The sequence below is a fragment of the Oenanthe melanoleuca genome, chromosome 2, assembly GCF_029582105.1.
Source record: "Oenanthe melanoleuca isolate GR-GAL-2019-014 chromosome 2, OMel1.0, whole genome shotgun sequence".
In the NCBI taxonomy this organism is placed as follows: domain Eukaryota; kingdom Metazoa; phylum Chordata; class Aves; order Passeriformes; family Muscicapidae; genus Oenanthe; species Oenanthe melanoleuca.
Window position 1 is genome coordinate 126,560,336 of NC_079335.1, and position 22,670 is coordinate 126,583,005.

Genomic DNA, 22,670 nt, shown 5'->3' on the forward strand with positions numbered 1-22,670 from the left:
TGGCAAACTTATTTTGAAAATAGATGGGCCTATGCTGTAGAGACACAATCTGAAATTAGCAGCAAAAGGGCAAAAGGAAACTCCTGACAGAGACTGCACTTTCCCTCAAACCAGTGCAGCCATGCAGCAATTTTGCCAAATCAAAAGCTAGTTAAACAATGATGTGCATGGTAAAAGGAGATTGTTTAGCTCCAAAGTCTCCTTCCATCAGCAAACAATCCCATAATCAGAATTTAAAAATTCTGACATTAAACTAGACTTAGGGCCTTTGGTATCTGCTTTGGAGCTGCAGAAACTATACAAGATCTCAACAGGACAAGACTGATCCTTTGTAAGAAGAGAAAAGATTTTGAAAGCTTTTGTAGACCTCAAAGCTGTGGATCAGGAAAAGACTGGGAAGGAAATTCATGTAGAAGACTCTAGCTAACCTCAAGAGATTTCTCTCTCCCTCCACAAGGAGAAAAGTTTGGTCTTCTGGCATTGACAGAGCCTGTGAGCTCTCAAGTAGGGTTACAGAGGGAATGATTTCACTGAGGAAGAGATTGGTGTTAATACATGTGAAGAAGCAGCTGCTGCTGCTAGCTGTGCTGGAAGGTCTCTTCCTTACTGTTTGGGAACAAACAGAATGGTTTTCTTTTCTGCAAAGACAGCTGTTTTCTGCCAGAAGGACCCTGTGGCTCACAAGTCATGCTTGTTTACATGTTCTTTAAAATCTGCTCTGATTTACTCTGTACAGAATAGTGATACACTCTGCATTTCACATTTCCTATCCTGTCTAGGTTGCAAAGCCTTTGGAACAACCCACCCAAACAGACAGTCCTCCCCTAAACATGTTCTTTAAAGATTTATTTCTAGGGTTTTTTTAATGACTTCTTTTCTTTAAACTGAAAAGGGAGAATAAAAATAAAAGCCAAAACCTTGTGGGAGGCCTTTATGAAATGTAGTTCTGGAAGTCCTGCTGTGCTGGCTCAGCAGCTGGCTCATTTGAATTCCAGGTATGCACTACACAGGGTTTTTTGGAAATGCTGGCTTATCAGAAAAGCAATGCTCCCTTTGGATCATAAAGCTGGCTTTAGGGTCTTTTTGAAGACCATGAAACTGGCTCAGTTAACACATATGAATTCCTACCTAGTGTTGTAGTATCCAATCTCACTGGCACAGGCCAAGCTACGCTGTTGCATCAGGATACTTAAGGGCTTAAAGCTGCCATTCAGCTGGAAAGCTTAGTTAAATAATTAACAGACCAAAGCATGCATATTCCTATGAATCACCATAAAAACAGCAAGGAAAACCTTTTTATCTAGAAGAAAATTAAGTTTCTTCACTATGGTGTCATTTAACTACAACTGTTTAAACAAACTAGAACATTTGGGACCACATCCTTTCTCCACGAGGGTTTTCTCTGCACCAGACCCTGACCCCACTGGTTCTCACAGGAACCAAGCAACATTTCCCCTCCAAAGCAGTGAATGCACAATGCACTTCTGTGATACTGGAAACATTTTGTCTCTGGCCTGGTGCCCAGTCCCCACACATCAGAGGAAGGACTGTGCCTGGCTGTGACAGCACACCAGGACTCAGCACTCCTCACCCCAAGGAGCAGCACATGCACAAAAGGAGCTCTGGACACGTGCTGCTTATGATAGAAAAATACCTGCAGAAGAAAGCTCTTGTGCTAAGGCAGACAGAATACTAGAGTGGGTGACTGAGCTGCCTGAGCTCACTGTCTGGGCAAAAAAAAAAAAAGCAACATGAAAATTCTTTTTCTCACCTAAAAACCAGGGGAGGTAACATTCACTGAGACCTATATATGAAGCCTGGTGCTCAGCATCACAGAACAGCATGAGAGTAGAATCTGATCAGATCATCCAGAAGTTTGCCAGCTCCTTATTTTGCCAGTTAAGGTCTTGATCTTGCAATAATCTCAATTTTGAATAGATTTGTGAAGACCCATGGAGCTTAGTGATGCAGTGGGTATTTTGTCAGTTTTTTTTAAGTGACAATCTGCAGAAAATGAAGGCAGCAGGTCACACTGCCATTTGAAGAATGTCCAGGTTCAGGTGTTAGAATGTTTCTGAAACAGTGAGGGCATTAATAATGAGCTCCAGTTGTGATGGGTATATAGACAGATAAGAGTACTCTTCTTGGATGTCTAAATATCCAGCTGATTCCTACACTGAACCCTATCAGAATTCTCAAATCAAATCCCTCTTAAAAATGTCTAACCTTATCACTTAAAATCCATTTCAAGTGACACAGTTTGAACTGTGCCTCCTGCAACAGAACACAGCATGATGCTTGGTGTATTCACTCCAAGCAGCAGCATTTTGCTGCTACAAAAGAAAAGAGTTTTATATTATCCTTCTGAATCACAGGCACAGAACAAGCAAGCAGAATGAAAAATGGAAGTACAGAAATATTTTTTTCCTGAAAGTGGGGGAAATGGCAGCCTATGTCTGATGGAGAGAGAGTGGCTATAAAAGCAGCTGAGACATTTTAAGTGGGGTCAGTGCAGAATCCCAGGGAGTTACACATTCTCATCCAGAGGATGGTAAGATCTGTTAGAGGGCTGGCTGAACAGAACCTGTATCCTCCAGTGCAGTCTAGTGAGCTAGCACACCTCACCCAGAGCATTTTGGAAATTTCCAGTGAATTCTTAGCTGAAACATCTACCCATGTTCCTGACACTTCCTTTACCTATTTCCTTGCAAACCCATTAAGAGGGGTTGCCCAGACACCATGAGGTACATGCTCAAACATCAAGTTGGTTTTGAAAGAGTACAGAATGTTGAGATGATAAAATTTTCAAAAATTAGAAACTGTGATTTATCTATTTATTTATCAGTTGTGGCCTCAACAAGCAGATGGCAGATAACCTAAGAGTTTTCATTTTAGTTATTTAAATGGTGTGAAAGCTGGTGCATCTCAACTGGAAGAGGCTCTGCCAGCTTCAGGGAACTGTCTTGTTTGCTTTGACATTGGTGCACTCAGAAACTTTGTCCACAACTTCTGAGCTGCTCCAAAAGCACCATGCAGGAGGGACCAGGGAGCAGTCATGCCCTGTCTCCAACTAAACTCTGAGCCATCTGCAGGCAGCTCCTGCTCTTGGCAGCACTGCTTTTGGGCAAAATGGAATTCCTTCCCAGGAGTGCTGGAACTGATCCTCTCTCCTCACTGGAGAAAGGAGCTGAGAGGATTCAGCAGTATTTGGAGAACATACTACCTATAGCTCCAATATGAACTGAAGGGGCTTGCACTGAATAATTAGTCAAGTGTGAGTGAATTACAGCAAATTCTCAAATGATTGGAGCTACTTAATGTTGCATTTTAGGCTATAGGTGAGAAAAGAAAAGGATAATGCAACATAGTTCCCTGTGCAATGGAGAAGCAAAAGAGACCCAGAGCTTTATTCAAACAAATACTACACTTTATATAAAGTAGTATGTGAAAAACAAAATAGAAAAGACTCATTGGTCCAAGAAGGCAACACCTCTTTGAAAACAAACTTTCTGCAAAACATCACGAGACCCTCACACAGCTCTCACACACCCTGCAGGTGCATAATCATTGTTATAAATTCTTATCCTTGTGAAGGCTGAGAAACTCAAGGCTTCAAGGCTGCTTTTTCTCTGGTTCCCAGCAGCATCCAACAACAACTTAACACCTGTATATCATGCTCCACCTTTTTTTTCCAGAAAAACAGAATAAAGAACAATCCAGAGGGTGAAATGGATAACTAAATAAATAGGCTACACAAATTAAAAGAAGACAATTTGCACAGATATATGACAATGAGCTTCAGTACCACTGGTAGTCCATAAGGAGAAAGAGGAGGGGAAAGACTGGAGTAACAATTTCTTATCCTCTGTCTCCAGTACATTAAGGTCCAGAGAAATGCATGGCCTGAAATATTGATGATACAAAGGCTGAAAAATGATGGGGCATCAGATACAAGAACAGTAAAATGACAATTATAATCTTTAACATGAGCAACTCTGCTATTACAAGGTGTTTTGGAGGGAAATTTTAAAGATCTAATTGAAATAGAAGAAAGACAGATGTTACACCAATGAAACATGGACAATCAACTGTACAAGTTATCAGAGAGAGAAATCAACCTCTCAACATGTAGGCACAGCTGATCTCTTGAACTATGTGAGGAATGCAGATGAGCAGCACAATGTTATCATTAAGCTATTTAAAAGGCCACAAAAGCAACAAAACCATGAGAACATTAGCAAGAAGATACTATAAAGCAGAAGTGGTAGGAGGCTGCACTAAAAGTACATTTTACTGAAAGTAAATGAAGCCCAATGAAGAAATTACTTTAGTAGCAAACAGGTATTTCACTACCCTTAGTTTTCAGCTACATTTGCTGGTCTGAATATTTTTTTTAATGGAACAGAGTATTGCAGAGCTTTCATGAAAAGACCAATTAAACAAACAAAAGATGATTTTCCCTGGCTACAGTTTGAACTGCTGAGAGCTGATAAAGTGATATGATGCAGGTCAGCAGGACCTCATCCCTTCCCTCCCTTTCCAAGAGGAAGGAGCAATACTAACACACTCTAAAACAAGCTGGCTCAGCAGAATAGCAATGTCATCAACCAAATATCTCACTCATTAGACCACAGCAGATTATACCAACATCCAAATTATTAAGACCTCTTTTTAAGCAACTAGGACAATATGTTTTATGGATGCACACCAAGGTGAGACATGAAGAATACTTAAAGGATTGATAAAACCCTTGTATGTTTTCTTTCCCTGTGATTTTCATGAAGGGCCAGTTCAGTCAAAATGTATGGAAAATTTATTTTGTTTCTCTTATGAGAAAAGCACAATTACCAGCTATTGTAAAACAATCATATTCAGGATACACAGGGTAAAATTGCAAATATATTATGTTCTAAGATGAAAATGAGTTATAATTCAAACCATTTTGAAAAAGGCAAGTAAATTTAGTACAATTTAAAATATTTGTGAAAGGAAGTAAGTAGGCATTATGCTAAAGTAGTGAATCCCTCTTTATGATGTAATAAAGTTTAATTAAATTGAAAGCTCAAAAAGTCAACTGATTTCTCGCCTACTAAAATATACAGAAATCCAACTGTAATCTTCCAGTGTTCTAAGTTAGATGCTAAAAATGTCCTTTGATTTTTACTCATCAGGGTAATCATATTTATGTGAGAACATACTTACTGCACCACACTACATTCTCTGTTAAGTATTTACCTTGTGCTGTTCTGCTCCATCACCAACAGAGTTTGCACCACAGCCTTTTGGGTCCTATTCTGCCCTGAAAAAGCACTGTGAAGAATTCTCACTATTTCTCACAAAATACACTGTTAGCTTTCTGTGATGGGCTTGGAAGCAGACCTCAATTGCCAGAAATACAGCTACACAGTGACATCCATGCACACTCTAAAGACAAACAGCAAACACAGGACTTTTTTTCTTCCTGCAACTGACAGCTGGAGAATCCTGTTCTGCTTTAGTCTCCCTTAACTTTAAACTGAGAGCTTAGAAGGCTGGGGAAAGAAGAACCAAAGCACAAGAATAAAACATAATATAATAGTGCATAGCTCATAAGCTGCTCTGTTTATTTCACACTCAGTTAAGAATACCTACTGCAATAAGATCCTGTCAGGTGATTGTCCTACTCTCAATATCTTATGAGGCTTCTTTTTGTTTGCTTGTTTGTTTGTTTGGGATTTTTTTATATTTTCTTATGTAGCAGAAAAAATTTCATTTCTATAGCCCTTTTTCTTTCCTTTTCCTACTCATTAATACTATTTTTTCAGTAGGATTTTCTTTGTGCAAGTCTCATAAGAAATGGCAACACACAGAAATTGTGTGACAGCATTTTTATATGTATAACTTAGCATTTCAACATATGAAAATTTTATGCCTGAGTTATTCAACCATAGCCATTTAATGAGCTAGAAAAGCAGCTGTCCTAATCAAGGTGTATTAAGGTTTGCCCCTTGAAAACTTGAAGCCTCTTGAAATTACTAAGCTTGTATCAAAATTTACATTTAGCTCACTAGGATCAGCAGCTTGTGAAAATGATAGTTGGAGACAATCTTAAGGCAAGTGCTCAGCATCTTGCTAAATTAATACCTAGTCTAGGGCACTGATCATGGAAACACTAAAATAGGCATTGAAGTCTAACTTTATTCAAATTAGGCTTACTGCAAATGGTGCCTCAAAGCCTGTGCATGGGCAGAAGGGAAGTTTCCCCCAGATACCATGTGAGAGAGAGCTATTTACTTTTACTAGTTCTAAGGACAGAAGGAATCAGCTATTATTCTTGAATTCTTTTAAGAAATACCTGCAGACAGACAAGACATCAACCCTATATTCTCATAACCCTTCTCCAAAATCTTCATCTAAAACAGCCTCACATTGATTTTTAGACATTCTCAACCTTAAGGATGTTTCAACTTTTGCTACAGATAATAAACAACAATTTTGGCCATCAAGATACTTTGCAGAAAAGTCACTTTTGACAAGCAATGTGCAATTCAGACACAAGTTAAAGAAGAAATGGAAAAGGAAAGATTCAAGTACAATGAACATTGTTTCTTTACTTATAAAAGAGAAAGCAATGAGACAATTTGATGCCTGATCATTTTTTATCTCCCCTAGCAAATAAAGCCAGCATACCAGAGTAAGTTTTTTGAATGTGTCTGTGTTTTTTACAGTACAATATTATCTTGTAGAATAAATGTTTGGATAGCAGACCAACGCTTCTGCTCAGAACAGGCTTCAGCTCCCACAAATGCACAAATTTTCAACAAAATTCACAACTGCTTTTCTGTTCAGTGTCACCTGCATACAAAAATGTTTGCAAATACAGCTCCATAACACACAATCTGCACAGAGAGGGATTTTACATGGCAAAGAAGATATTTCTGTGGGGCAAGAAGGAAGGTGCCTGCAAAGATGTAAATCAGTGCACTGACTTATACCAGGTACTGATTTGTACCAGCTGAGTCTCTTCATTTTTTTTTTTTTTCAAAGTATTGTCTGTAAACACTCTCTCAAAGGCTAGAGGCAAGTCTGGAAAAGAAACAATGCTTCCTTATAATTATAGCCCATTTCTCATTCAGCAACTGAAATATGGCAGAAAGAAAACATTCTGATTCCAAAGAAAACCACAAAGCCATTGTTTTCCACTGAACCATGTCTTAATTTGTTTTCTTTTTCTGATAGCCAATTACTCCTCATGTTTTGCACTACCAAGCTGATAATAACCCACACTGCTGCAATGCCAGCCCAGCCATGCTCAGGGTTTTGCTCAGAATCAGCAGGCTGGACTGGAACATCTTGCAGGCAGGTGACACCCATGTGCATGAGGTTGTGTGACTGGCTGGCCTGAAATCCAGCCAACCCTCAAAGCAAAAAAAAGGGGTCACACAATAATTTATTATTTCCTCTCCTTCTCTTCCCTTCTGCTACCAGCTGGTAGTTCCCCTAGAAAGTGTCCATAATACTCTGGCAGATATTTTTATGATTTTAAACATGGATTAATGTGAGATTGCATGTCCCAATTTCTAAAAGAAATGTTAGCAGAGTGTGAGATTTGTATTTTTTAAAGCCTCCTTTCCTAACACACACAGGCAATACTCCTCTAGAAACTGTCCTACATTTTCACAAATAGCTGTTTTTAAATCCTAGGCCAAGTTTGTTTGCCATGTGGGTTTAACAGTATAAGGCAAAGAACAGCACAGACTATGGATATTCAGACATGGTAAAGATGGGAGTTCTTCATGAAAAGTGAATGCAAATTAGCATATTTTACTTTGTGCCCTGTCATATGGGAAAAAGTCTACTCACACAGTAATACACAAAACAATATCATGCAGTCAGAGATCAAAAGTTGAGCTGAAACTCCATAAAAAGAAATTTTTCAAATTGTCATAATCCTTTACAAAGCGTGAACACATAGAAGATTTTCTTTGTTTTTTAAAGTTCATTTTAAAGGTTAATTTTGCTCATACTTGCCTAGTTTAGAATGACTTTCATTTGAAATTTGGCATAAGACATAAAGCCCAGAGAGGAACCTTGTAAAAGTGGTATCAGTGCAAAACCTGCAGGCAACTGCAGTAAAATACAAAGTGCTAACAACTTCAAAAAGAAGACCCACAGGTAGAGAAGCCTGCTATTTATGTAATTAATTTTCAGGGTGCTGAAAAGAAGCAGAATATTTTGCATATTGTTGTTATAAAGCAAAGGAGAGGTAGATTTAATAGCAGGATTGTACTTCTCTACTTACATGTATTGTGTTATAGAAGAAAGAACTCAGCAGTTTCTAATTAATTAGTTTCAAAAACCCCCCTTATATTCCTCATGAAGTCATTGGTGGCAAGCAAATGGAAAGATATGGGAGGAAAACACAAACCTTGCCCTCTAAGCAAGAACTATTTATGTTACAATAGATTCATCCAACCAGAAGAATAGATGGCACCACAGACATCAAGCCTACACAAAATAAAATTTCAGCTCACATTCAGCCTCACAATTATGTGTATTCCATCAGAGATGAATGACCTGTTTTTCAGAGCCAAAGTATTTACTGAGTGGAAGAAAAACATATTTTAAATAAAGAAACAGGGGAAAAAAAGACCAATAAATTTGACTAAGTATCTGATTACACAGAAGAATTTCAAAATCCAATGCTTTAAAGTACTCCTCCCTTGGGTTTAGCATTGCTAGCTTCACAAAAGATGCTATTAATACAATGTACCAGAAGGCACATTTTCTTTGGGTCCATCATAAGTTTAAAAGCTCTAGAAAAGTATTATTCCAGGCTTCAGAAGATGTCAGTGACACGAAGCAAACCTTCAGATCCAGAGCCACAGGGGGAAAGCTCTGCAGCATCACAAATGCCTGTTAACATCAGCCATGGAGGGAACACTACCAGCCTGCACTACAAGACACTTCAGGCTTGTAGTCATATACTACAAGTATGTGTGCATATATGCATAAAAAATAATATTGCTAGCCTTGTAAACCTTCAATAATGGGAGAAACAGTTCCATTCTCATTGAAACTAAAATGCCATTTTCCATAGCTATCTGAAATGGCAAACTCTTGTGAGTTCTGCTGCACAGCTCTCTGTGGAAAGCTGGAGTTTCTGGTGTTGCCCTTTGGCATATCAGGGTGCTGGGCTCAATGCATATTATTCTTTCTTAATTACTTTTTAATACTGTGTAATATGGTACCCAACAGAGCAATAGCATCCAATATCAGAGAGGAGTCCTCAGCTTGTTCAGTACGTGTGTCAGGAATGACAGAAGCTTCTGGGTGCCATTTCCCACTCCTGCTGTGACACCCTACCTACAGTGTGATGCTCCTGTGGTGCACATGCCTCCTGCAACCATGTTTGCAGACAGAATACCCATTTTCAGACAAACCAGCATTTAAATGCCATTGTCCTGCCTGTGCAGAGAGCTACAAAGTACCAGGAGAACTCTTTGTACATTATTCTTGCAGTGAAATCTAATTTGTAGTGTAGTTGGTACCATGGCTAAAGTTCAGGCAATGCACAGATTATTCCCTTATCAGGAAGGCTTCAGAGCCTGGAAGGAAAATTCACTTTGATCAATTGTGGCTCTCAGAAAGCTCACATAAAATGGAAAAGACAGAAATACCTCCCCACTTAAAAAAAAAAAATCTTTGCAGAAGAAAAATTTAGCTAATGCAAGAGATTCAACTCTGATCTGTTTTGAATCTGTTAAGAACAGCAAGTACAAAAGCACATATAAAATTCAGAGCTGTAACCAAGTTGCCATCTCCAGTGTGGCATGCACAAGCATACTGCAGGCTGCTCAGTGTAATCAGCTTCAACACTCAACTAATTCATACTGATCATCACCAGATCCAAGGAGCTGTCAATTTGCTGTGGTACAGGGCTAGCTTGAAGGCATTTGGGGCAGCTTGAACTTCTAGACCTGATTAAGTCTTATATTTACAATGGCACATTCTCCTTGATCTGAAAACCTCAAAGTTTGCATATAGAAATAAACTATTGATAAAGATCTTAGCTACTCCTTATCAAAACCCAAATGATATTCCCCAACTTTGTGTAATTTGATTTTGATTCAACAGGTTGCCTCACATATTTTTCCTATTCTCATGGTTCTACTGCTCAATGTGAACTTGATCAAATATTCATCCTGTCTTGTGTGTGTATTGCAAAACTAAAAAGAAATGCTATGCTGCCATTTCATGTCTTCAGTGCATCAGACTTGGCAGCTTGCAACAAAAACCTAAGCTGCTTGTCTCACAGAATGGAAAAAAGTTTGCTGGAAGTGATAATGACTCCCCATTAGTTAAACACTTCGAGGAAAGAGACTTGTTAGCTACTACAGACTGTAATTACAAAAAATAAACAGCAACAGAGCAAGAGGAAATGTCTCAAGCTGTGCCCAGGGAGATTCAGTCTGGACATCAGGAAGAATTTCTTCACTGAAATACTTGTCAAGCATTGAAATTGGCTGTCCAGGGAGGTGGTGGAGTTACCATCCCTGGAAGGGTTCAGGAAATGACTGGGCATGGCATTCAGTGCTATTTAGTGGTATTCACTCAAAGGTTAGACTCAGCCTTAATGACTTTATGATTTAATTCTATGATACTACACTTTCCTCTCTTATTTTCTATGATGCATTTCTTTTCAGAAAGTAACCCCAGTTTCAACATGCAGGAAAAAAGCAGGGACAAAAATGTATTTTATCAGCATACTGATAAAACCAAAACACCTCTGCATTAAGGCACTTTATTCACCATTAAACCTCTCTGAAAAAGCAACCTACTTATATGTGTGATTCCCACTTCATTTTGCAGGCAAAGTTTTTTTAAAAGAGCTTATCAACACTTTTAATTTTAGTCAGAAAAAAGAATTCATATGATCAGATTCAAAGTGTGACAATAACAGCTTGCAGCTGCTTATTCATCAACATCTCTAAGTGCTGGTCTGATTCTGAGAACAGATCCTGTGTATAAACCCTTGCTATTTTATTGAAGCCTGTGGTTGTAATAGAACCTGAGTACACTTATTAAAAACAGCTGCTGTGACAGAAATAGAGAATCAGTGAATATTACCATTAAAAAACCCACAAATTGAATCAACAGAAGTCAGGAGAGACTAGCTTAAAGAGAGGAGTCCTTAAACAAAACTGAAAGATCAACCACTGCTCTTAATCTGCTATACACAATCACTTAATTAAGCTGTTATGAAACATAAATAAACATCATTCATAATGAGGAAGAAACATATGTGGTGTGTTGTGTTGCATCTATTTTTGCTATGTAGATATGTGAAGAAGGCCAGCAGTAGAGATACACAAAAACATTTAGGGAATCTGACTTCAACTTGATAATTGCTAAAACAATGCACACACATGTGCTTTAATTTCATTTACATAATAATGGTCACTAAACAATAGGAAATCAAACAGCTACTTAAGATTTTTAAACTGTTACTCATGATAAATTTTATTCACTTTTCTTGGCTACAATTTCTTACATTTTCCCAGTTTCCTACTAGAATGTACCCAATTCCCTAAGAGCTGCAACCTGGCTCCTTTCACACTTAAGGACATGAAGCTATGGCTAAACAACAGCAACAGACATGACAAAGATTAATGTTCCTTTTTGTTGCAAGCTGTGTACAAGGTGTGAACAAAGGGATTACTGGACCAGAGTGAAGGTGAGCTGTACCTTCCACATTTTCAGAGGAGAACCCTCTGTTTTAAGAAGACTGCTGCTGGTGGATGCTGAAAACACAAAGGATGGGAGCTCCTTCTGGAAGTCTTTTATTGGCTGACCTGTTTCTTTCACAGCCATGTAAGTGCTCACTGTGTGGGAGTTAATCATCTCAGTTATCTGGTAAAACAACCTGATTCATTTTGTCCTTCAGTGCTACTAACTACCCTACTACATATTATTCACTGGTGAATTAATGAATTTAATCCCTCTGTTCAAATACAAAACCAAACAAGAATAATCCTCTGGTTTATAACTTTTAAATAGATAACTTAAAGCCTTAATGATGCTTAAAGTACATTAGAGAGGCACTCACTGAAACTATTTAGCTAATGGTAACTAGACACTAACATTAGAAAGCTTAATTAATTGGAATTTAAAATTAACTCTGATTTGCAATGGACCATAAAACACCCAGACCAAAATTTTATCTATTTATTTGATGGTTTGCAAAAGATCAAATTAAAGAAAGAGTATCAATAAATTATCTCTTGTTATTTCAGCACTGTTCTCAGTATTTGCAACTGCAATTTAAAAACAAAATTTAAAATAACTGGCAGGCCTCAAAACTTATCCTATATTGCATTTATCTTGGAATTCTAACATGCAGATAGTGAAGATAGAGAAAAAAAAACAGAAGTCTACAAAAGGTTTATAGAAGGCATACAAAAATAGATTTATATGATATACCTATCACTATCACTCTTTGCACTCTATCTTACAATCTCATATGATAAATTGCAAACAAAGCTCTGCTAAAGGAAGCTCCTAATTTCTGCTCTTACAAGTGCCCTTAATTTCAACAGCAAAAATAGTCAATAAAAATTTACTGCAATGAATGAGATCCAGTGCCAAAGAGGAACTAATTCTTTCAAAATTTCATGTTCTATAAAAAAGGAGAAAATTTCAAATTAATAAATGAAAAGCATAATAAGTTTAGAAAGCAAAGCTGGAAACTGGCTCAGAAGTTGCTAGCTTAAAATACACGAGCTGGCAAGCAAACAAAGCAATGAGACACGTCACAGGAACTGCTCAGAACTGCTGCTCCCACTCTGTGTTGTATTCTTCCACAGCACAGAATTTTCAGGGTATTAGCCAACAGGGCAGAAAAACCAAATATTTTACAGAAAATGAGTTATATTTATATCACAATCAAGTAAGGCCTTGTTTTAGAGAGATATTTTTATGAACCATTCCTAAAAGCATTTGCTAAATTCCCTGATGTCCCAACAGAAGAGATATAGTGCAAGCAAGTCTGAATAAAGTGAAGAATGTAAATTTTTTAAACATACTATGAAAGACTTTCTTCCTCTCCCTATGGACCAAAAAAGAATACCAAATAAATGTGCTGCATTTGAAATAAATGACTTCTGACAAAACAACATTTGAAAGCAAGGGTATGCTGGTGTTTCCCTTCTGAATTCATGGTCAGAACAATCCAGAGATTGACACATTAGGGTCAGATGCTGCTCCTGTGATACTTTTCCTGCTGCACACAACAGCAGCAGGAGCCACTCTGGCTCAGCTGGGTGAGCAGTGCCTGCCCTGAACAAACCACTCCACAGCAGCACAGCTCCCAGGAGGCACCAGAGCAGACAAACCTTTACTGGGAGTCAGGAAAAGCTGTTCCTGATCCTTTGTAAGGGAATTGCCAAACCCAGAGCACAATAGAAGAAAGATCAAATGAAAATAAAAACCCAAGCAAACAAGCAAAACTTGAAAAACCTGGGGAGAAAAATGTATAAATTATCATTTATGCTTGAGACAAATTACCTTTTCTTTCACTCCCAGTGCAGATGTGTCATCAGTGCCTTTGAGCAACCCACATGAAGGCCCTAACCAGGCTGCAGAAGCAGTACTCAAGGATTCCTCCTGAATCTAAGCATGATTTCAGAATTCCTATTCTGACCTCACTTGCTATCTTACTTTTCCTTTATATATCTATATAACAAAAAAATACTTGGCATTAACACTACAGTATTAGTAGAATATTAATAAGGCAATCCAGAGCTGTCCTCTGCAAAGTGAGAATGACAAACTGGATGGATTTCCATTTCCTTACATTTGGAAAGCTTTTACACAATTGCAAAGTTACAAAAAAAGAGGTGAAAAAAATGAGAAACAGAACTTTTTACACAAAATATACCAAGTAGACTCTATCTAGCTTGTGGACTGGGCTTCTGACCCTTGGCTCTATCAGTCATTTAATTCCTAACACTAATTCCTAACACAAAGAAATATGTGAACATTTACTAATTGATCCTTTATTGTCTTACTTCAGCGATAAAGAACTCACCAGAAATATCCTTTCAAGTTGATCTTGAATGTCTTTCATTCCTGGAAAAGCAGCGACCCCTTGAATCATTTCTACAAAGATACAACCCACTCCCCTACAGAAGGAAAAAAATGAAGACAAGGTTAGAAAGATTTCTTACAGACCAAAAAGCCAACAACAATGCTTTTGTACCCTTTACCAGTGTTTAAATATTTTTTTTTTAAATTGATGCCAGGTGGAAGGACAGGCACATGCATCTGCTAAAATCAGTGTATACAAATGAACACTGGTCAGGTGTTTGAAGAAAGGTGTAGAGGGAACAGGAATATAGTTGGTGGGTATTGAGACCAGCTGCTGATTTCTGCATTAGTGCTTCCCAAGCAGAATGGTCATGCTCCCAAAGAAACTCTGGAGATGTGGGAATGGCAGTGAGAGAGCATCCTTGGGAGAGGCTGAATGGGGACAGACAGATGACATGGAAGCACACTCAACATAGGAGGAGAATCTGGAAAAGATGAGTAAAAAGGAAAAGGGCAGGTGGCTGAATTCAGCTACTGCCCAAATGCTGGTAACTTGGGGGAAGTACTTGCTTGGACTTCCTTCTCCCCTCTTCCAGCTAAAGAAAGGAAGCTCACAGCCCAGAGCTGCTGACCCCATTCCCCAGAAGCTTTGCCTGAGGTCCTGCAATGGGCTGAGAAGCCATGGGTTCCCTCCTCTCCCCACAGCCACCTCCTTTGCAGGAGCTTTACCAAGGCTCCTGTCCTTGGTTTCCCACTAAATGTTCTTCACATGAGTCCCCCTCATCCCACGGAGTTAAGCCAGTGGCAGAAGTACTGGGAAATCAAAATATCTGAGGCACACTAACTACAGCACAAAGCATGCATTCTCAAAGGTTGAGGAAAGCTTTGCAACTCTGTCTCAAATTCCAGATAACCTGTAAACTCCTGCATCTCAAAAGGAAAGCGAATTACAAACTTGCACTTGATGAAAACAGCTCAAGGGTTGCTTGTTCTCTCAGCAAAAATTTTAAGAGAAAACATCCCTCTTGGCTATCAATAGGATGCAGAATTTGATGATATACTTGAACTTCTTCAATTACATTTTTCTGCATACATTTTTCTACAACTTTCATATGCAAACACCCACGTATGCTGTACAACTTTGTCTGTGTAAGCAACCACACAAAACCACTCTTCACTCAAAGTAATAACATGTTTAAATCCCCAAAACACATACCAAAATGAACTAAGAATTTGCAACACTTAACTACAGAACCACCTCCTTCTAAAACAGAGTTTTGTTTCTGTGTCAGAAAAATCCCAGCAATAACCTCTAATTTAACTTTGTTTTTAGAAGTAAATTATTTGGAATGTAGTAATTACATACCTTTTCACTGCTTATGCATCATGATGATGCATTCAGAAAGCAGCTTTTAATTTTGGGATTTGTGTGCATATATTGGTGAGGAACTGGTTCTAGAATAAAACAACTTAATGAAAACAGGTTGCATATTTTCATTAAGACTGCAGCTGAGTGCTTGTAGACACCACTTAACTAAAAGTTTCAGTGAATAACCTGTGCTTTGCTCATCTCTCAGGCTTTGACAAATACCCAATAATGAAACAATTTTACATTCCAGGACAACGAGGGTTCATAGTCAAATTTTTTAAGAAGAAAATTAAATATACATCACCATTTTCTAAGTTTACAACCCAGAGCACAGATATAGTAAAGCTTCTCAGTGACATGCAGAAGTGGAAGAAAATTTTGGAAAGCACAGTTGCAGTCAAATTTTAGAATAAATCAGGAATTTATAAAAGAGAGGTTAAAATTTATGTTCCATATGCTTCTGCTGGTTACCAAATGAACTGAATTGATTAAACTGCCATTCATCATTTAGTCTGGTTAGTGCTTCATTAGGCACAGATAGGCACAATATATCTTAGTCAAATACTTATAAACTGTACCAGCATCTCAGGCAAGGAAAAATTCGAGATTTTAGCCAGGATCCATTTATTCAAGATGAGCAATAAAACAATTGAACTTAGACTGAAGAAAAGAGGATCACAGTTCTATTATTGCAACCAGAAAACAGGCATTTGATTAAACAAGCATACCACTTGAGAGCATATATAAATGTGCAGGGAATCTTCACCCAGCTGTTTGAACAGCAATGAGGTAAGGGCAGCAGGAAGATTTTGCCAAATTTTGTATTATTTTACATTATTTATAAATTTGTCCCCTTTTATTAGTTCTGACACAAATATAAGCAAAAAAATCAAGAACAGCAAACTAAACTGAAGAAAAAATTCCTGCTTGGAAATAAGAATCCTATTATATGTCTTGGATTCTTGTGCAGTCTAGAATTCCACTTAGTCACAAACTGAAGTAATAGAGTACTGGAGGTAAACAAACACCTAATAGAAAAAAGGTATTATAAAATTTGATTATACAATCAAAAAGGTATTCTAATCATTGGGAAGAGAAATATAAGCAACCTTCAAGATTTGAGCTGGAAGACTCCTGCTCCCTTCAGCCCACTTGAGAATTAAGCTTATGACTGGTTTCAAAGGTTATGGTGTTCAGCACATTGATGAGTAAGTCAATAAAAAGAGAAGTTTAAATAAATACTAAAAAAAGGGAAAATAGTAATACATAAAAAGTATGACATTGAACTAGGAAATGGATAGGAAAGACCCAGAAAGCCATAACAGCAAATAAAGGCATGAAGATGGATGGACAGTGTTTTGGATGTCATAGGGGTATTTTAGGAGGTGAATTTTAGGATCCATAACAGGAATCCCTGCATTGCAAACTGTAAGTGCACACACTGCAAATGAGAAAAGAAATAAAGCCTCTAAAAGGCTTTGAAATTTTGTCTTGTTTTTGTAGATCTCACAAACTTTTAAACAGTTTAGGGATGTTTTTGAACAAAGGAAAAACTATTTTCATGTCAGAAGAACTGGGTTTTAAGGAAAAATTAAGAAAATTGTCATTCTTGCATACAAGAAAACCCAAGGGACAAGGGAGAATGTGATGACTCTGTATTTAAAATTATGCAAAATGAAAGACAGGGAAGAACCGATTAGGATTTTAATAGTTCCCAGAATGGTAGGTAAATCCAAAATAGTAGCTAGAAATAGCAGAATGCCTTTAGGAAATAGAACTTTTAGGGTGAGTGTTAAGGAAATACAATTAATAACTGTGCTATGGCCCAGCCTCCCAATGGACTTGAAGCCCAGTTACAGTCATGCAAAACTAGATAAGCTGAAATATTTAAGAATATTCTTCAGGAAACAGACTTGCATTCACAGTGGAGTGGAGATCATCTCACACATCACCCCCAGCTCTAGTTTCTATAATGCAAAGATTATTTCTTAAAATATGAAATAGAGGCTTTGAGGTGCACACATCTCCAAGGATATGTTATTTAGGTAAATTTATGCACGTTCAGCATACAATGACATTTTCAGGAGGCACTTATAAATAATTTTTGACAAAAGACTATTACCTCAACAACTTTCAGTGTATTCAATTTGGATTTTCCTACTCTTTTTATTCTGAGTTTGGATAAACAAACAAAATGCTGCAAATGCTGTTCAGAGATCTTTCCAATGCAATGGCATAGGATAAACTTGCAAAGTAAAAGTGACAGCTATTTAATGCTGAAATGGGTGGTTTACTCTCTGATGACAAAAAGCATGACTAAACCTATTGATATATTGATGAGACCATACACAGCCATGCCATCTAATATTGCTCTTCTATTGTCCTGCTTAATTTCCTGGGACTCTGGCTGTCACTGTACAGCCTTATACAGAGTAGGAGTTACTAGCACAGCTGAATGGCTTCTCTTGCATTTGAATTGATATAGTAAATGAGCCTGTAAAAATGAATGCCTCAGGAGCCTACTTTTCTTGTTGTATTTTTTTTTTTTTTTTCTGCACAGCTTTTATAATTTAGAAGGTATTCCCTTAAAGCTGACTTGCTTACTGGTGTACTGGCTTTCTGTTTTTGGCTTAGGGATTTATATTCCTGTCTCTGTGTAACAAAGATCCTTATTGCTACAAGAATCTCCAGCATATCTGCACTTGAATACTGTAAAACAAAAAAAAAAGCAGAACAGCTTTGGTAAGGCATAATATATAAAAGATTATAAGGGATGGTTCCTTCAGTTAATATTATGACTTTTCTTAATGGAACCATAAAAGAGAGCAGAGACATGCTCCAGAATGAGGAGCTGTTTCCAAACCAAGTTTTGGTTTATACTTAAATCAAGTATATAGAAACCCTATATTCTTACTATATATATGTTTTAAAGTGTGAAATATTCTGCCTTGAACAGATCTGCTTTGTAGCAGGCTGAGTGCAGGTGCTAATGCTCAGCATGGCCTTTGCAGTGAAAACCTGTGCTGGGTCTTCACACAATATTTTTATCTGGTCATTAAGTCTGTTTTCTGTGTGCAGGGTTTGGCTTCAGAAGGGCAAGGCATTTTATGAAAGCCAAGTAATTCCTTTCAGCAATCCCCCAGTGAGATTTCTGAAATTCAAAGGAGAGTTTTCATTCAAGCTTCCCAAACTACACACTGTTTGTAATGTTAAATATATCAGAATTAAAAAGCAAACAGACAAACAAATAAATACACAAACAAAACCCTACAAAACCTACATGCACACTCCTTCAAAAATCTCACTGTTTTACTTTTTTATGGATTTGTCACCAAGATGTAATACTGGAATACCTTCCCTAAAATCCTAGTAATATGCATGTTGTAAGGGCAAAGAGATTTTTACCTTGTCTGATTTATTCAGGGAAAAAAAGACCATGTTCCTTTATCATCCTGCTTATGAACATGGTGAAAACAAATTCTGGGGGAAAGGCATGTAAAACAAGGGACTTTTTTCTCCTTAGCTGACAAAAATCTGATTTATTTCCACTGCAGCAGACTGCCAGAATACCCACAAATGCTGAAGTTGGTTGGAATTTGTCATTCACAACCATTACTTTTTTATATGTAAGAAATAAAATCTAATGAACAACACTCTCTGATAAAAATACAGTGGCAATAAGGCAAACAGCAGTTCTCACAAAAGAAGTAATGAGTAAATCAAAATTTCCCTTTCAGGATGACAAAAAACATTAAAATTTGTGCAGGAAGCATATGCAATGAATGAAAACTAATTTACTTGAAAGCATGACAGCTGAAGGTATTTCTTTACAGTCAGACTTGAAGTAATTGTAATTACAAGAGACTAGAGTGGTCATGTGTCACTGAATACCCAGAAATAAAAGCTTCAGATTTTTTTTTTTTTTCCTTTGTAGCAATATTCAGTTTCTATATTAAGAAATACTATATTCATAAAGGATTAAAATCTACATGATCCCTTCTTGTGGGATTCTTTCTATTCAACTCACTTGTTCTGTAACAGCAGAGTCAAAATAAGCTCAAGAAAATACTCTTCAAAGCAACTACCTGAGCAACATTTTGCCAGGAGACACTTTCATGTTGAACATGTACTTTCTGGTTTTCTTTTCTGCATCCAGATACTTTTGTAATGTACTTTCCTTACACACATGAAAGGTATTTCTAGCAATGAAAAAGTTAATAGCAAATCTGATACTGCAAATGGATAAAAGTCATTTTCAGACAGGAAATGAAATGTCCTTCCCATAACTACAGACCCAGCCAGTTCCTCACCTCCTCACACACAGCATTTCTATGAATTTGAGCCTACAGAATTTTCCAATGAAAAGCTAATTCAGCTGATAAAACTTTTGAAGAACTCACTGACAGCAAGAGAAATTTAATTAACAATACCTTTATAGTTAGTGGAATATGACCTTAATACCCTAATCCTACACATTAGCATTTCTTTGGAGTGGAAGTCATAATCCTGAGGAACATCAAGGGCAAAAGAGCTGATTTCCCCTATGCTGCTTTCTCTCTCAGGCCCCAAGTATTTCTTCAGGGCATACTGGGACTGCTGCTCTCACATTTCTCTCACTGCAAACCATTTAAAGCAGAAACAGGATAAAGATGCCTTTGTAATGTCCCCTGTGCCAAAACCATAATTTGGTGCATTTGTGTCTAGGACAAAATTCGTTTTTATGTAATGAATGTCTTAGTTATGGTTGCAGATCTTCATTGGTCAAATATTCATGAAAGCATGCATGGAATTACAGTGAGCACTCAAATCCACACTCATAGCAGGCTGTGTGTGAGAAGTGGTGTATTCCCAATACCATTTATTTTTCTAATAACAGGATAGAAAAACTCCATATGAACAGGTTTCCCTAAATTAAACTCAGATTTGAAATCATGAATAATAACCCAGATGTAACAAAGTTAAATAAGAGTGATTTAAGAAGCATTTTTGTAACATTTTACTGGCCTACTTTTAATTTATTTGTTCTCCAGCACTAAACATAGCTGACACTAGTTAATAAAAGTGAATTTAAAATATATCCTGGCCCATAACTGCTTAGGTTACCTGTACTGTGACTAAGAGTGTATTTTTTAAAGAACAAAATAACAGAATTTGCAAAAAAATCCCCAGCTGTTAGCAAACACAGTTTAAAGCCAGCTGCACTTCAAAATAAAATATCCCTAGTGATTTCTTGATGTAAGCAACCCAGATGCAGCAGCAGCACATGCATTATCAGAATCAAATGGATTTAACAGCCTGTTTAAATTGCTTCATTTACTAATATTATACTCTTCCTGTAAGGAACAAAGAGAATAGGTTATTTTAGGGATTTTTCCCTATGTTTCTGTGTTACTTATATATGGGTTTTAGTAATCCATAAACCCTTTATGTGTTGAAGCCTATTTTCCTTGCATTGACTTTCAAAGGACTGTAAAATTCAAGGATTAGGACAAGTTACACCAGAGGCAATGCAAAACCATTTTCCTAGCTACTAGTAAGTCCTCATCAAGAGGAGGAAAAAAAAAAAAAAGCTATATCAAAGGTTATCACAACTCTTTGATGCAGTTGTGGGTAGTATAATACATTCACATAATGCTGCTGTATCAAATGCTGTCAGCAGTAAATCACCAAGCCCAGCACACTGATTTCCATCACCAGCCTGACACCACTATTGCATGTACATCTTCATTAATATTATTTTATTGCCAGGGGCTATTTAAAAAAGAATGCAGGAGAATGTAACATTGTGTGTGGATCATTAGCTTTTAGTTACTATTCTAATTCTCTACACCAGCAAATGAAGTGTAAAAATAGCCTGCAGCCTCTGCCACCTGCTTCCCAGCCCACTGTCCAGTGGTTAATATTTGGACTCTTTTTTCATGCAGCTGGTCTTCTGCTCTGTGGGAGACTCACTTTCTGTTCCTGGGGAACCACCATGAAATGTCATTTATCATGGCTATAGAAAAAGCCCTGTGACTTTTTTTCCCCCTCTAAATAGAGGAAACAGCTGTGCTTTCTACCTTAACATTATTTAAATATTTAGTGAAGTGGCTGCCTAGTTTTGTCATCATGTAGATCATCAATAATGACACAGGAGAGCACACACTATCTGCCATAAGGACATAATGCCAGTAATTGCATAAAAATGCTAATGCTACAAACACACTTTTGATAACAAATTACCAAATTATCTTGGAATCTGATGGTAGGCAGGTTTCTCCATGCCTCCCTTCCTCCCACTCTGGGAAGCCACTAAATGGCTTTAATGCAATTATGGCTGAGCTCTGAGCAGCCACTGAGCAAGCAGAGCCCCAAGGCTGCTGGAGCTCCAGCAGAGCTCAGTCAGATGTGCCAAGGGAGCACAAGTGACCTCAGCACACAGCCACACCTCACAGCCACACTGGAGGGGCTGTCTCACCCAGCAAGGCACACAGGGAAAATCCTGAACTCTTCTGTCACACACAGCACACTCTCACCTGATTCCTGATGTGGCAGAGGCTGAGCCCCTGCACAAATTGCTGCCCTGTGAAAGAAACTGTATTGCTAGGTCCCTTTTTCCTTAGCCCTTCATAGTTGCTCAGTTTGTACAGGGCAGAAAAAACACTGTAAGGGCTACAAATTGAGTGCAAGAGGGATATGACATTGTTTTTCATTTGGAACAGAATACACCACCTCTGACCCATGGGCACCTGGGTGTTTTTTAGGCCTTTATAAAATGCTCTGTGCAGGAGAACATCACTAATTGATATAGTTGAAGATGTAACTATTTGTGTCATTCCCAGTACTAGATTCATTTTTGGCAGAAAACAAAACAAAGACCTGGACTGCTCAAGTAGCATTTTAATTCCTTCCTTGATCTTTCCTGCTGCCCATGTAATTTGAATATAAACATATGATTATGAAGGAGATGCTCAGAGGTATAGTAACTTTTAATTAGCTACATTACTTAATCTTTATTACAGGAACACAACATATTTTGATTGGACCTTCTAATAGCTCTTTTACTAATGTTAAAGGTTAAATGGGAAAATGTTAACAATCTTTTTGACAAGCTACTGAACTTTGGAGAGAACCATTTTTATTTGTAGAATTTTTTTTTTAGCAATAATAAAAAAATAATATAAAAAAGTAACATAATAAAATAATTTTTAAATCCTTTGTTCAGTTTCACAGTGCAGTGTTTTTTAAATTGGGA

The 22,670-nt window shown here is 37.5% G+C and overlaps 1 protein-coding gene across 2 annotated transcripts in view; it reads right to left on the reverse strand.

Annotated features, from left to right (window-relative positions):
• CDK14 (cyclin dependent kinase 14) overlaps positions 1-22,670 on the reverse strand; it is a 336,272-nt gene that overhangs the window by 138,122 nt on the left and 175,480 nt on the right. For both annotated transcript variants that reach the window (XM_056483748.1, XM_056483747.1), the window contains exon 10: positions 14,069-14,162. In XM_056483748.1, the coding sequence (XP_056339723.1) occupies positions 14,069-14,162 (94 nt within the window). The remainder of the gene's footprint in view (positions 1-14,068; positions 14,163-22,670) is intronic.